At 49.3% G+C, this 13,684-nt stretch overlaps 1 protein-coding gene across 1 annotated transcript; it reads right to left on the bottom strand.

Moving 5' to 3' along the window:
* Positions 1 to 440: 440 nt before the first annotated feature.
* On the bottom strand, positions 441 to 11,695 carry RAB33A (RAB33A, member RAS oncogene family). The gene is made up of 2 exons (XM_004685799.2): positions 10,888 to 11,695; positions 441 to 1,020 (listed from the first exon to the last, which is right to left on the bottom strand). Exons 1-2 carry the CDS (start codon positions 11,143 to 11,145, stop codon positions 565 to 567), a joined length of 714 nt encoding a protein of 237 aa, XP_004685856.1. The 5' UTR covers positions 11,146 to 11,695; the 3' UTR covers positions 441 to 564.
* Between the last annotated feature and the right edge of the window lie 1,989 nt (positions 11,696 to 13,684).

The following is a 13,684-nucleotide window of genomic DNA, read 5'->3' as shown; positions in this document are numbered from 1 at the left end:
TAAATGAAATAAATCTTGAAAAAAAAAGATGAGGAATCAAGGTCCAGTACTCTGGAAGCAACAGGGCTCCTTGGCAACCTGCCTCTTTTACTTTTATACTTTGGAAATCAAAAGAGAGCAAGCAGCCTACTCTGGATATCCAGGGGGCCTGGGATACTGATAATTAACATGGCCTCTCCAGACTTTTTTTATCCAACCCCTTGTAGAAGAAACTATCTCGCCTGTAGCTCACTCCCTTTGGGTGTTTCTGCCCACTCAGGATGCCAAGTGAGTGAATCAACTTGTCCTGAGGAAGTGACTCAAGCAATGAGGTGGCACAGGGGGCTGGTAGGCAGTGTGCCTTGGCATGGACATGCCACCTTAGCAGGGCAAGCTGCCTCTTCTATGCATCACACCCAGAAATACCTTGCCGGAAGAAAGCAAGACATGAAGGCATGTGATAACCTATACAAATTTTATTTAATATCAATTTGTATGGAAACAAGCGGTTGTCAGTTTTATGCAGAACAAAAGGGAAAGAAAAAACTCCAGTGAGGATTGATCTCCTAGTTACACCATTTGGTTTCAACAAGGACAGGAAGTTTTACTGTTAGCTTCCTGCGGGAACTCCAGTTTCTGCACCTTCCCCTGTTGCCTCTCAGCGTCACGATAGAGCAGGGATTTCTGGGCCTTCAATCGGCAAGCCAGGCACATGAAAATTGACTCCACGTTCTGGCTCTCTTTGGGGTCCTTGGCAGAAGTCTCAAACAAGAGCATGTTGTGGGCATCGGCAAATTTCAGAGCTAAGTTGGAGGGTACCTGGATCTGTTCCCTCAAGTCACACTTGTTGCCCACCAGCACTTTCGGGACGAGTGGGGGAACAGCATGCCCATTGCATTCTTGGATCCACATTTTGAGGTTGGTGAAAGATGTCATCTTGGTGACGTCATAGACGAAGACCACGGCGTGCACGTTGCGGTAATAATGCTCCACCATGCTCTTGCGGAAGCGCTCCTGACCCGCCGTGTCCCACACCTGAACCTGGAAGGTACAAAGGCCCATATTTGCAGTCAGAAAACAAACATGAGCACATAGGAGAAAGAATGATTCTGCGGCATTATAAAAACGAGGCCATAGGCCCCAGCGAAGGAAATAGTTCTTTGAGTAGGCAGAATGGACTTTTTGAAAGTATTAAGTTCTTTTTGGGGTTTATAAACTTTGTCTCAAGATACTTAGCTGAAAACCTTTTCATTGAAAAGCAGAAATGTAAATTGGTCAGCTTTTCTGGTGGGCTATTTGGCAATATTATCAAAAACCTTAAAAATGTTCAAGACAAAAAAAAAAAAAGTTCAACACTCAGTGCTTACGCTTGTCTCCAAGAAGTGGTACGTGAAGCCTCAGCCTGGGAGGAAACCAGCTGTTCAGCTCTCCCAACTGGCCACCTCTGGTCTCCCTTGCATGTTCTTTTGTTAAGGGGAAGGATGTCAGTAAAGGAACTCTGCAGAGTCTTATGGACTCCATCCCCTACTTCAGTGATTGGAAACTACAACTCCCAGAAGTACCAGGGAGAGAACTGCGAGGACCCAAGGGTGGAGCTAAGTAGGAATTCTGGGACACTGGGGGATAAATAAGGCGCAATTACATCTCTCACCCTCTTGCTCGGGAAATGGCTCTTGGGACTGCTTGACTTGGTGTGTTCAGTCAGCTTAGCCCTAAGGTATTCCAGTTACTTTGTATCCCGCTCTCTTTCCCGGGGTTGTTTCCTGTTCCTTTCCCCTTTTGTAAATAAACCCATTATTGACCCTTTTGTGTGTACCTGCAGTATAATTGAATTGTAAGTGCGTGTGTGAGGCCCCACTGACAGGCAACCCAGTCCACTCTGGCTACCCTGTAACACTTTTCCAAGCTGCATGACTATTATCGACTATTATCTGTTCCAGTCAACAATCATTCTTGCAAAACCTTGCAAGGTGAGGGAACATGGGCAGACCCTGTGTCTGCTCTTTCCAGATGTGCACACCCGTGGGACAGGTGTTTGTTAAAATGAGAGTCAGAGCCCTCCTTGGTGGCACAGCAGGTTAAAGCGCAGCATTAGGAAGCTCTCCGCAAGTAGCCACTGCAGCACGAGAGTTTGATCTCTGACTAAGGAGTTACCCACGTGGTGTGGCAGACCTCTCCTGCCCCACTGCTTCCCTCAGCAGTGTATTACAATACATCTGCCTGTTCTGCTCCCCACTCTGTCTCTGGCGAATCCTCTTATCTCCACATCTCTAGCCTGTACCCCAGTTTTTGTGTGCATAAACAGATAAATCTTAAAAGAGTCAGCTGTCAACCCAAGCATCCAGCTTGCCAGGTTGTGCTCATCAACTTCCACTTTCACCTTCCAGTCACTTTCATGGAATACACTATTACTACTTTTCTTCCCATTAGAAGACAATGATGATAATAAAAAATAATTTACACAGACATGGGAAAAAACAGGAAATTGATTCTAAAAGTGGATTTAGTAAAATGTAAAACACATGTATACACCACGCCTGCCCTAAAAATTCTCTGTGCTCTGCCTCTTCATTCATTTATCCCCCCTATTCTTTGACAACGACTAATCTTTTGCTGGTTTGGCCTTTACAGAATGTTATATAGTTGGAATCATACAATATATAGCTTTTACAGGAGACTTCTTTTACTCTGTTATGTGCATTTAGTGTTCCTCTAGGTCTTTACATGGCTTGGCAGCTCATTTCTTTTCAGTACTAAATAATATTCCATTGTCTAGATGAGCTGCACCACAATCTATTTCTCCATTCTACGGGAGTATATTTTGCTTTCTTTCAAATTTGAGCAGGTATGAATAAAGCTATTAAAAATGTTGAATATTCTGAGAGTCTGTAATCCTTGTTTCAGGTTCAGTACAAATGAAATAGAGATATGGTCAAAATTCTGTAAAGTTATCTTAATTGCAGGGTTGCTGATACTTTTTAAAAAACAGGAACCAACCTAAGGGTTCCCTAGGGGAGGACTAGCTAAAGTATATGTATATATCTATCCAGTGGCTAAAATATGTAGCCTTTAAAAATTGTGTTTTAAAAAAATGAATGTTTGAGGAAATTCTCACAAAATTTAAGTCCATGAAAAAAGCAGGAAAGAAACACTTTCATGTATTATGTATAGTACCAATTTAAAGAAAACTACTAAACACTGACACATAGGAAAGACTGCACCTGCATGCATCCAAAAAAACCAAACTAATTATTTATGGGCAGTGGAACAGTAGGTAATATTTCTTTTTTTTTTTTTTTTCAATTTCTCTACTGTAAGCATACAACCCTTTGTTGGGAGGTGGGTTGCATGACTTTTAAAAGAAAACAGGGACCTCCCTGCTGGCCTAGAGGCTAAGTCTCACTGCTATCACCACTACAGTCTGAGTTGGCTCCCTGGCCAGGGGGGTGACCCGGCTGACCTCTCCTGACCCGCCCACTGCTCTGCTCAGCATTGTACTTCCTCAGTCTGCCTGTTCTGCTCCCCACTCTGTCTCTGGTGAATCTTTTCATCTCTGCACCTCTGGCCTCCACCCCAGTTCTTCTACATACACACAAAAAATAAGTAAATAATAAGTAAATAAATAAAGTAAAAAATAAGTAAATAAATAAAAATTAAAAGATATTAAAAATTAAAAAATTAAAAAATAAAGAAAAGAAAACAAAGTTAGTGTTCAAATCTCAGCTTTATGTAGAGTAGGGGAGGGGCAAGGAGTGGAGTCAGGAGAAGGGAGGGAAGAGCACAAGGGGGGGGACCCCAGTGCTGTGGTATGGGGCCCTGTGGGCCTGCACCTGATGGAGAAACTAAATACCGTCCAAAAAGGAGCAATGAAGTCAGATAATTTAAAAATAATTAAAACTAAAATAAAAAAATGCCACTTTTAGCTCAATTTAAGTTCATTTCTTTGTTATGTAAAAGCGAATTTAGCTCCCTGGATTTTTCTTCCACACCTTAACTTTCGGGGTAGAGGCCAGATGATGAAGGGAAAGGGCTGATAGCAGTAACACAAGCAAGGACACAATTTCCAGGGCATACTTTGGCGTCAACACACCTTCAGCCCAACCTGTTTGCATTATACATGCAGAGATGGAGGCACTGAAAATTTATCATCAAAGCGATGTTCCCTGACAATATACAAGCCACAGTTATTAAGGGAAATTTGACTATGGGTCTGCATTGGCTTCTATGGCTGCGAAAGGAGAATGGAGCCTTTTTGTGGACTTTGCTTCCAATAAGTATAATCTGGTAAACATAACTGAGTCTCTTTTCTGAGTGAAGATTGTTCAGGGTCCCGGAGTCATCATTCTGAACATCACTTGCCATTGGTCAGCCTCCCCCTCTTCACAAAGCTACCACCGTCCTCTGCGCTGACCTTCAGACTGACCCCTTTTCTTTGGCCTGTCCAGTCCTTCTGTGAGCCTCCCTCTCCTCACTCCTGGAGGACAGCAAAGTCTTATCAGATTCTAGATGTCTCCACAACCCGCCTCTGCATGCCGCTTTCTTAAGTCCCTGCTTGTACGAGCAGACCAGCCTCTTTCAGGAAACTCTGATAACCCTCTACTGCATGTGGCATCAAATGGAAAATTTTATGCTGTGATCTGACACTCCCTGGCAACGTGGCTCCTAGGTACTCAGCTAGGTTCAGTCTCTCTGTACCTGGGGCTGTTAGGCAACCTTTCTCTACAGAATTGGGGGTCCTTCCTGTACTTCATGCAGACTTCACCCATTCTTTCAGGCTCTGCTCATGCACTCAACTTCTATTCAATTTCCTTTTCTGATGAATACCTATTGCACTGTGCGGCTGGCCATACCCTTTAGATATACTTGTTCTCTAGCATTTCATCAGTGTCCTGGCAGCTCTCCAGTGAACTGCAAGCATCCCTCGTCATCACAGTTGTCACTGTCATCATCGTGGCACCCTCACCTCTGTCATTGTCGTCATCAAAAAGCAGCACTGGCTCAAGTCCCCAAAACTACAAGCGATCTGGCATGCTAGGGACCTGCCAAAGGGATTTCAGAGAGAACACTCGACTCTGGTTCCCCAGAAAAAATAAGTCCTTGAGAACTGATTTGCTTCACCCTGCAGACAGCAAGATTTTCATTTCTCCTCCCTCTCTGGTGCTCTGAGCAGGAAGAAAGGGATAGCAGGCCAGGGAAGGAGCAGCGGGCGGTGGCAGGAGAGCAGGTATAATGCGAGAGTGTCATTACCACTGGGCTCCTGGGCCCCACCTCACCCCCAATAGGGGTAACTCCTGCCTCTGAGTAAAACCGAATCCCTACCAGCCCTCAGGCATGTGGCAGACACTTAGCACCATGAGCTCAGCACTCTAAAAATACCTGCCATTAGCAGGAACACGGGTGGGAGTGTGTGAGGTGCTTGGGGCTGAGTAGGTTGGTGGGTTGACTTTTCTTTGGCTTCCTAATTGTTGCACACCTCTCAAGCTGCTGGACGTGGGGAGGGCCGTACCCCTGAAGACCTATGGGGAGCCTGGAAGCTTTTCTGTAGAGGCCCCAAAGGTAACGGGTAGGCACTGCTCCCATTCCAGCTCTTTAGAAACCCCTCCCCTAGCTCTCCACTGTCCTGTCTGTGGTGACAGATGAGCCAGAAGCAGGCTGCTCACAGCAGAAAATCAGAGCAGCAATGGGGTGGCCTCAGAGCCCTCACAAAGACATAGCACAGCAGTCAAGCTCACTGGAACACGTATGGCATCATTTCCTGTTGCTGTGCGGTGTCCCTGCTCAGGAGCCTTAACCTGGGCAGTAAAAACATCTCCTAAGCCCTTCCACAGTAGCACCCTGCTCATTGGCACCTCCCTTCCTGGACAGAGGTGACTTCTGCCCCTTCACCACGCACACACCTTTGCCAGACCCTCTTTCTCTCTGAGAGCCAGTGGAACCCCCTGCTGTCACCCCCACCTTGGTGCTAATCTCAGCCCAATCGTGTCGCACTCCTCAGGTGTCCCTGACAAAGTGAGATGTCCATGCAGCCTCGGGGTCCTCCTCTGCCCACAAGGGAAACCATAGCAATCTTGTGGGGAGCAGCATTCCTTGTGAGTATGTAACACAGTGCCTCCCACACACTCTCCTTTCCTTCCTGGCCCCAATTCTGTACCATCCACTCTGGCTGGCCAACTAACAGAGAAGGAGCTGCTGGAATCACAGCAATAGCTTTGGGCTGGGGAGACCCAGCCCCCAGCAAAGGGCCAGGGCAAGCAACAGACAGATGGCACGAAAAAGGGCTTTGGTGAAATATAAAGTGCTCTGCGAATGTTACTTGTTCCCTTGCTTCTGAAGGCCGTGGGCTCTGTCCTGCTGGTGCTGCTCCTTTGATCCATACATTCTCATCCTGGAAAAGCCAGAATGTTTGGCTTCCTGATGAGGAGAGAGCGCCAAGGCTGAGGCAGACCAGTTGCAGGGGCAGAAAAGGAGAAGGCTAGCAAGGCGTGTGGGCCTGGCAGCCTGGTGGCTGGGGGGGAGGGTTTGGGGGGGGCAGGACAGGCAGCCCAAACTGACGGGGATGCTGGGGGAGGGGCTCAGCCCCTGCGCAGGGTGCCACTAAAGCTAAACCTGGCCCTGAAACCACTTCCACTTCCCGGGCTTAAGGCTACAGCTGCCTGAGCAAGCTGCAGCAAGCGCCCTCCCCTCCACTCCCTGCTCGTGCTCTTGGGCTTTGCTCTTCCGTAGGAAACGTGAGATGCATCTTTCTACAGATGAGACACTCATGTATTTTTGTTGAGAGCTGGTGAGGGAGGTTGAAGTGGGGAAAGGGGAGACAAATACATCTGTAACCTTCGGCACACACCTAAGTGGATGATCGCAAAAGTTGAAAACAAACCGTATTTTCAACTAGTTAGACCATCCCATCTATGACTAAGACACACACACACACACACACACACAGCTGACACAGACAATGGCAAAGGAAGACAAGAGAAACTCAGGCACAGAGAGGCAGCAAGGGAGATGGAAAGACACATACTGATGGCTAATTAACCATTAAGCTAACTGGCAGAAGATGGAAGCGCAGGAGCCCTGAGGAAGAAATGATGTCATTCTGACTGCAGGCAGCTTCTGAGAGAACACTTAGTTTCACCTCCATCCACTCGGTCGGGCATGTAACACAGGACAGTGTTTCCAAGTGATCAGCAGAGGAAGAGAAACAGATGCCCTGTCCAGGGTGGCACCTACGCACAGCTGACCTGCCCTTTGTCTTGTCTGGGGGAGAAGGGGCGCCCTGCCTGGGGGAGAAACCAAACTGGACAGGAGGGTGCTTCCATGAGAGTTTACAGGGAGTAGTTCAAAGTGAGTTCCAAGACTTCCCTCTACTACCCCCTCCCTGCTTCCCCCACCCCCATCCTTGGCACATCCCAAGGTTTTTAGCCAGAGAGGAGCTCAGTAAGATTTAGCTAAACCTATAGGTGAGGACACATCTCCTCATTAAGGGCCTTTCCACCCTTCCTTTGGGGGCTGGGGGGTGTTGCCTCCACCCTCCCCAGTCAAACACCAGGGAAGATTGTGGGCTTTGCCATTTGCTGTCCCTCCATGTCTCTGCCATGGTTAATGTAGGGGGCGCGGGGAGGGGGGCACAGGGTTAGTGTAAAGGAGCACGCTGTATGCTCTTCCAAGCCAGGAGGCATGTTGTGTGCAAAGAGTTGCAGAAGAGGAATTAGGAAATCTGAGTTCTAGGCCTGAGTGTGTGCGATCTTGGGTAAGTCACTTTCCTTGTCTGAGCCTCAGAGTTTAGATGGTTTACAGTTTCCTCTGTGTGAAATGAGGGCATTGGATTTGAAATTCTCTGAGATCCTTCCCATTTCACAATATTCTCTGATTCTCACACCCAACATGAGACCGTCAAGGGGCAAAAAGTAAAGCCCAGGTACTCAGCTTAGTGTCTGGCATGCAGATCTCTGAAGGAGATCTCTGGAAGGCCCTTGGGCCCTAAGTCTGGAACCCTGGGCCCCTGGCCTAGAAGAGATCCCTAGGCCATGCACGGAACACTGCCTCCCCTGAGCATGTTCCCGGGACTCACTGTTGCCCCTCAAGAGTTCACAGGCTTTCGGTGTAAGCTAAAATCCTGGCCCATCCAGGGAAGGCGGGACAATGAGCTTGGGCTCAAGGATCCTGAAGTTCAGGTCCAAATGCCTTTGGGCAAGTTATTTAATCGCTCGAATCTGGGTCTCCTTACCTTTCAAAGCAAATACTAAGAACACTACTGATTTCATAGGGTTGCTGTGCAGACCAAACGAAATAGAACATGGAAAGTGCCTGGCCTGGCTTCTTCGTTGTCAGTAAATTGAAGTTGTCACTGTAATGATTATTGCCTACTCATTGGAGGTTTTTCTCCTTGTTCAAGTAAACCAGGAAACACTGGACTTTAAATGGCATGGGGAGAGGATAGGGACACATTGATCAGAGACACCAAACAGGCTTCCAAGCCCTAGGGATGGGCCTGGTAATTCAGACAGTAGCCGGGAAGAGCTGAATCAGTCTTGTCCCTGCAGAGGTTGTCAGGAGAGCTGCCGTGGGCCAGAGGGAGGCAGAGGACAGAGCACCCTACAGGACTGGGGCACAGAGGCTCTGAGACCTTGCCAGGAGCTCCTTCAAGGGCCGGCATTCCATAGCTTGGCCATCTTCTATTGCTGGCTGTGCTGACACTACCGCCTGCTGTCAAACTGGACTGTTCTCTCTACCCCAACAGGGGAGCCTTTGGGAGTCACCTCCCAGCATGGTTTTGGCACTTGTTCCTTGAGCAAATCCAAGCCAGCCGGAGTGTGGGGCAAGATCTCCCGTGGGATTCATATGCTAGCTGCCAGGCTCTGCTGTCTTCCCACAGACATGTTGGTCTGCCTGGCATTGGCCCTGAGGTGGCAGCCTCGTTATGAGAGGCAGGGTCACCACCTTTCCCTTCCCACACCCCACTCAGAATTCCTTCAGACTCTGTACTCAGAGAGCACCTCTGAAGGCAGTGGTACAGGCTTTGCCCTCTTAAAAGTATCATCTTTCCCCCAAAGCCTGGATTAAGCACTTATCTGCACGTGGCGCTGTGCTGAGCTCTGTGACTAGTGAGTCACACTGTCACCAGCTCTGCCCTCTGGGAACAAGTCCGGAATCTTTGGCTCACACTGTAAAATCCAGTTTGGCTTGAAGTACTGGGGTGCTGGAAGGGAAGAATCCTCTAGAAATTTTTTTCCTAGGCCACTGGGTGGTGACATTCCTCCCCTGTTTTCACATCCCATCTCCCACTTTCTACCTCCCTCCTCCCTGCTCCAGGTCTCCCTCCTCCCCCTCCTCCCCTGGACTCCCAATCCCTTTTCCTTCCATCTAACTTTCAAGTGGACATAGTTCCTCTCTCTCTTAAATCCAGACAACTCTTTGGCTCTGTGTGCCCTTCGATACCAGACAGACGATAGCTTTCAAGTTTAAGGCTTCTGAGGAGTGAAGAGCACATCCATAAATATCTCTCGAGTTTGGAAAAAATCGTGTTTTAGAAATTCCAGAATCTTACACCCTGGCATTTAAAACACCAGATGTGCCAGAAAAAGCCCTAGCTAAGCAAATGTCAACATAAGAGTCCTATAGAGAGCTACAGAATCCTCTACAGAGTCCTACAGAGATTTTTAAAAGGAAGGTAGCAGCGTTCCCCCCCATCCCACTTCCCATGTATGACAGAAAAAGCTCACTGTTTCAGGCCAGCAGCCAGCCTTGCTGACCTTCTAGGGCCTTGCCCCGATTTCTGAAGCCAGTTGAAAACATGTTCATTTTAGTAACTAAGGAGTTAGGGGTCATGCACAGTTTTGACTTTTTCATCATCCTTACATTCTCCAGCCCCCTCCTCGTTCCTCAGAAGCTGAGCCTCTTAGTCATTAGAGCTGTTTGAGCAGCCAGAGGGAGGTTTACCTTCCCCTGACAGGGTTTGACCAGAGCTCAGAACAAGGCCAGCCATGGGTCTGTTGGACCTCCAATGCCCAGTGATGTGGGGGATCCCTTTCTGCCCAATATCCTGCCTCCCTCTGTTCCCTGGGCCCCTGGAGCTGCCCTTGCCATGCCCTCCCTCCACACGGAAATATTCCTGTCCTATCAAATTTCTATCTGTTCTGGACAGAGAGTGCTCACACCTGGTCAGAGGAGGTCACCTCAGGAAAGGTGCTCTGCATTTTTACAGAGGTCTGCTGAGGATGAGTCCAGGCAGTTCTGCTCATTCGGTGCCCCAGGCTGGAAAATGGCTTGAGGAACAGCTCCAAAGGAACACGTTTGTCTGCTAGGGCAGGCTGGAGGGCAACCCTGTCTCAGGATCTTTAAAAGGTTGTGAGGTTTGTGCCAGAACCACCCACTTCCCTATTCCAACTCAGCATCAATCTTAAGGAGAGACTGCAATATAAAATAAAGCCCTGTTCTCCAAGGGTGCCCCTCGTCCCCCCCAACTCCCCGACCCCCATGCCTCCGGACTTCGTCAAAGTGGCTTTCTGCGGGTTGCTGGCACCCACGAGGCAAAAGGGACCGCAGGACGTGTAAAGTGCTTTGGGGTCCATCCCACAGACCTAGTCCAAGAGACGCCTCACGCCTCCCGCCACCCACAGGTGCCACTGCTCCGGCGCTGGGTCAAGGATGGGCTCGAACATGTTTTTCCCAGCTGAAGCTGTCAGGCGAGGGCAAAGGGCAAGAGGAGCCGCACTCCCGCCTGCCTTTAGGAAAACAACACAAGCGAGCGAGTGGGGACCGCTACAGAGAAAGGTGAAAGGTAATGAGGGGGCGCTAGAGCTGTGGGCTCAGCAAGCTGGGACCCGGCCGGCCGCTCCTGGACATTTACAACCGCTGGAGCGAGGCCCTCTCCCGGGTCCCTCCCTTCCCGAACCTGACCATCTGGATCACCTTGATTTTTTCGCCTTCGATTTCCACCGTCTTCTCCCTGAAGTCCACGCCTATGGTGGCTTCAGTCTTGTCCGGGAAGGTCCCCCCGCAGAAACGGAAGGTCAGGCAGGTCTTGCCCACGTTGGAATCCCCAATCACGATGATTTTGAAGATGCGAATCTGCACGTACTGGTCCAGCGACGAGTCGAGCTCCAGGGACGCCAGGCCGGCGGCCGAGGCGGGCTGCAGGCTCCCATGGCCCAGGATGGGCTGTGCCATCTCCCCGGGACCGGACCGGGCCCCGACCCCCCTCGAGGGCTCCACACAAAGAAATGGCCACGTTAGTGCGCTCGAGGCGAGCGAGCTTTGTGCGTGTGTGTGCGCGTGTGCGCGCGTGTGTGCGTGTCTGTGAGTCTATGTCCGCCCGGGTGTGCGTGCGCCGGCAGCGTGTGCGCGCGCGCAGGGGGTGCCTCTCACCCCAGGCCCCCCTCCTCTTTCTCCAGCGCACCCTCCTCGCAGCTCCCAGGCACCAACACAAAAGCCAGGGAGGGGAGGAGAGAAGGGGAGATGGAGGAGAGTGGGCAAGCCGCGAGCCTTCCCTTGGGCCTGCGCCCCGGGACCGGACGCTGGGGTGCGCGATCCTAGGGCGTCCCAGGAGCCGCCGCCGCCGCCCCTCCCCTGCCTGGAGCCCTGAGACCCCTGAGGAGAGAAAATATCGGGTGGGGAGGACTGCACGCACAGCCCCGAGGACTGTCTTTCTCCTTGCCCCCATTTATGTTAGAGGTTTCGGGCTTCCACCCCCAATTTCTTGGAGCGCAAGGAGCTGCACCCTAAGGCGTTTCTGGAGCACTTCGGCCTCCAGGCTACGGAACGCGGCGGGGGCGGGGTGGAGGACGAAGATCCCTCTTTCACCTTCCGAGCCCGAGCCCAGCAGCTGAGCGGCGCCTGGGCGGCCCTCTCCGGAGCCTTGGCATAAAGGGATGCTCTGTTTTACTGAGTAAGCAGGTGCACTCGCGCGCCCCAAGCAAGCCGGGAGGGTGCAGCCAAGACACGCCCTGGGTCGTGCACCCCCCAACCCCCCCCAACCCCCGGCACAGCTGAGGGGAGGGAGCCGGGGGCACCGGTGTGCAGTGTGTAGGGGAGTTACTGTTTCTGTCACAGACTTGCCAGATGTAGGGGGGCGCGTGCCAGGCGCCAACCTCCCCTCATCACACCATGAGCACCCATCCCCAGAATGTTCAGGAGAGCAGCTCCCATTGGCTGCCGCAGTCGGTTGTGTATGGCTGGCCAATAGGGAAGGCCCGCTGCAAGAGAGGACCAAAGCCGGGATTGAGAAGGGGGCACGCTAGCAGAGGCAGCTCTAGCAAAAGGGGACTTTGTTTCTAGGGCCAACCGTTACAGGCCCCGGTGGAGGGATCTTGGGAGAAGGCAAAGACCTCACAGTGACTTGCGTTTCCCAGCCCTCCATATACTGTAAGTCTTTCCAGAAATGGTGGGGTTTGAAAGGGAATTGGAAACCCCTAGGAAGGTTCACCCCTCTGTATGTGAATGTAGAACAAAGTGGTTGGGTCTAATTTACCAGGAGCCCAGATTATGCTTGGAAAATGATACATGAACAGAACTTTCTTACGGCGGCATTCGGGGCAGCTTCCCAAAGCTTGCCGAGAGCAGTATCTTGGTCAGGCCTGTACTCCCTCTACCAGAAGAGGTCTGCTGGCACCGAATCTATGTAAAATTAACTTTATTCTGATACAATTGACAAATAATAAAACAAAGTCTTTTTATGTGTTTTTAAGACTTTATCCTTCCTCATGTTTACTAGGCTAAGGTAATATCGACATATTCTAACTGTAACAGTAGAGGAATTATTTGCTAACGCCACGAGGTCGGGGATGCCAGCAATGCACGTGAAATGCCAATTTATTTGTGTGTGAGGCCGAGCTGCGGAAGAGATTACCACAACTAAATCCATTCCTGCTATGAGAAAAACAATTCAGTGCATAAATGATAAATCTGAAAGCAAGTTGCGACTGTTCAGCCAATACAACTTACCAAACATGTATGGGAAATAGCTTAAGCCTTTCAGCCTGAGTTGCCAGGTATATTTGTACTAACTCTTTTAGCAGCTATGTAGGTCACCTATTTCTGAACCCTACATTATACCATTCAATTTTAAAACCACCTCTAGAAAGATTCCATCTTAGTTGGCTAATCCAAGATCATCATTATGATCAGGCAGTGTGCATAGCAGTCATTATTGTACAGCAGTTTGTATTGGTTGATGTTCAGATAACAGTTTGCTGCCTTATTCTCCTCTGTATTTTCAAATGTAAATCTCTTTGATTATTATCTGCAGAAGAGTAGTTAGAAAAGGGGGGAGTGGGGAGGCAACTGTTACTTAGATCTATCTAGTAGAGTGGAAAGCTTCGCCAGCTCCTAGCCAGAACAAACACTAACTGCCCACAAGATACAAAACACATATAAAATTATTTAGATGTATGCTTCTGGCAAAAACTTGTCACTTACTATAAGAGTTCACCTTCTATTTGTAAGGTAGAGACATTGATTTCTGGAAATGTGATATCTCAAAATGTGCTTTTATAATACCTTCATAAAAATTGATACCTCTGGGGGGCAAGATTGGTGAGAACTTCCACTCATGTTTTTGGAGTTAGTCCAATGTGTGAATATTGCTCTTGCAAAAAGAGAGAGATAAAATATAATTTTTAATTAAAATGACAAGAAACCACTTTATTGCATTTTATTAAAAAATAAATGTGCTATAGAGTATTTATTTACTTTGTGTTTCTTATGCATC

Source organism: Condylura cristata, unplaced genomic scaffold (assembly GCF_000260355.1).
Source record: "Condylura cristata isolate star-nosed mole 26May11 unplaced genomic scaffold, ConCri1.0 scaffold00019, whole genome shotgun sequence".
Lineage (NCBI taxonomy): Eukaryota > Metazoa > Chordata > Mammalia > Eulipotyphla > Talpidae > Condylura > Condylura cristata.
The sequence above is the reverse complement of the archived record's forward strand: the minus strand, read 5'-3'. Positions and strand labels throughout refer to the sequence as shown.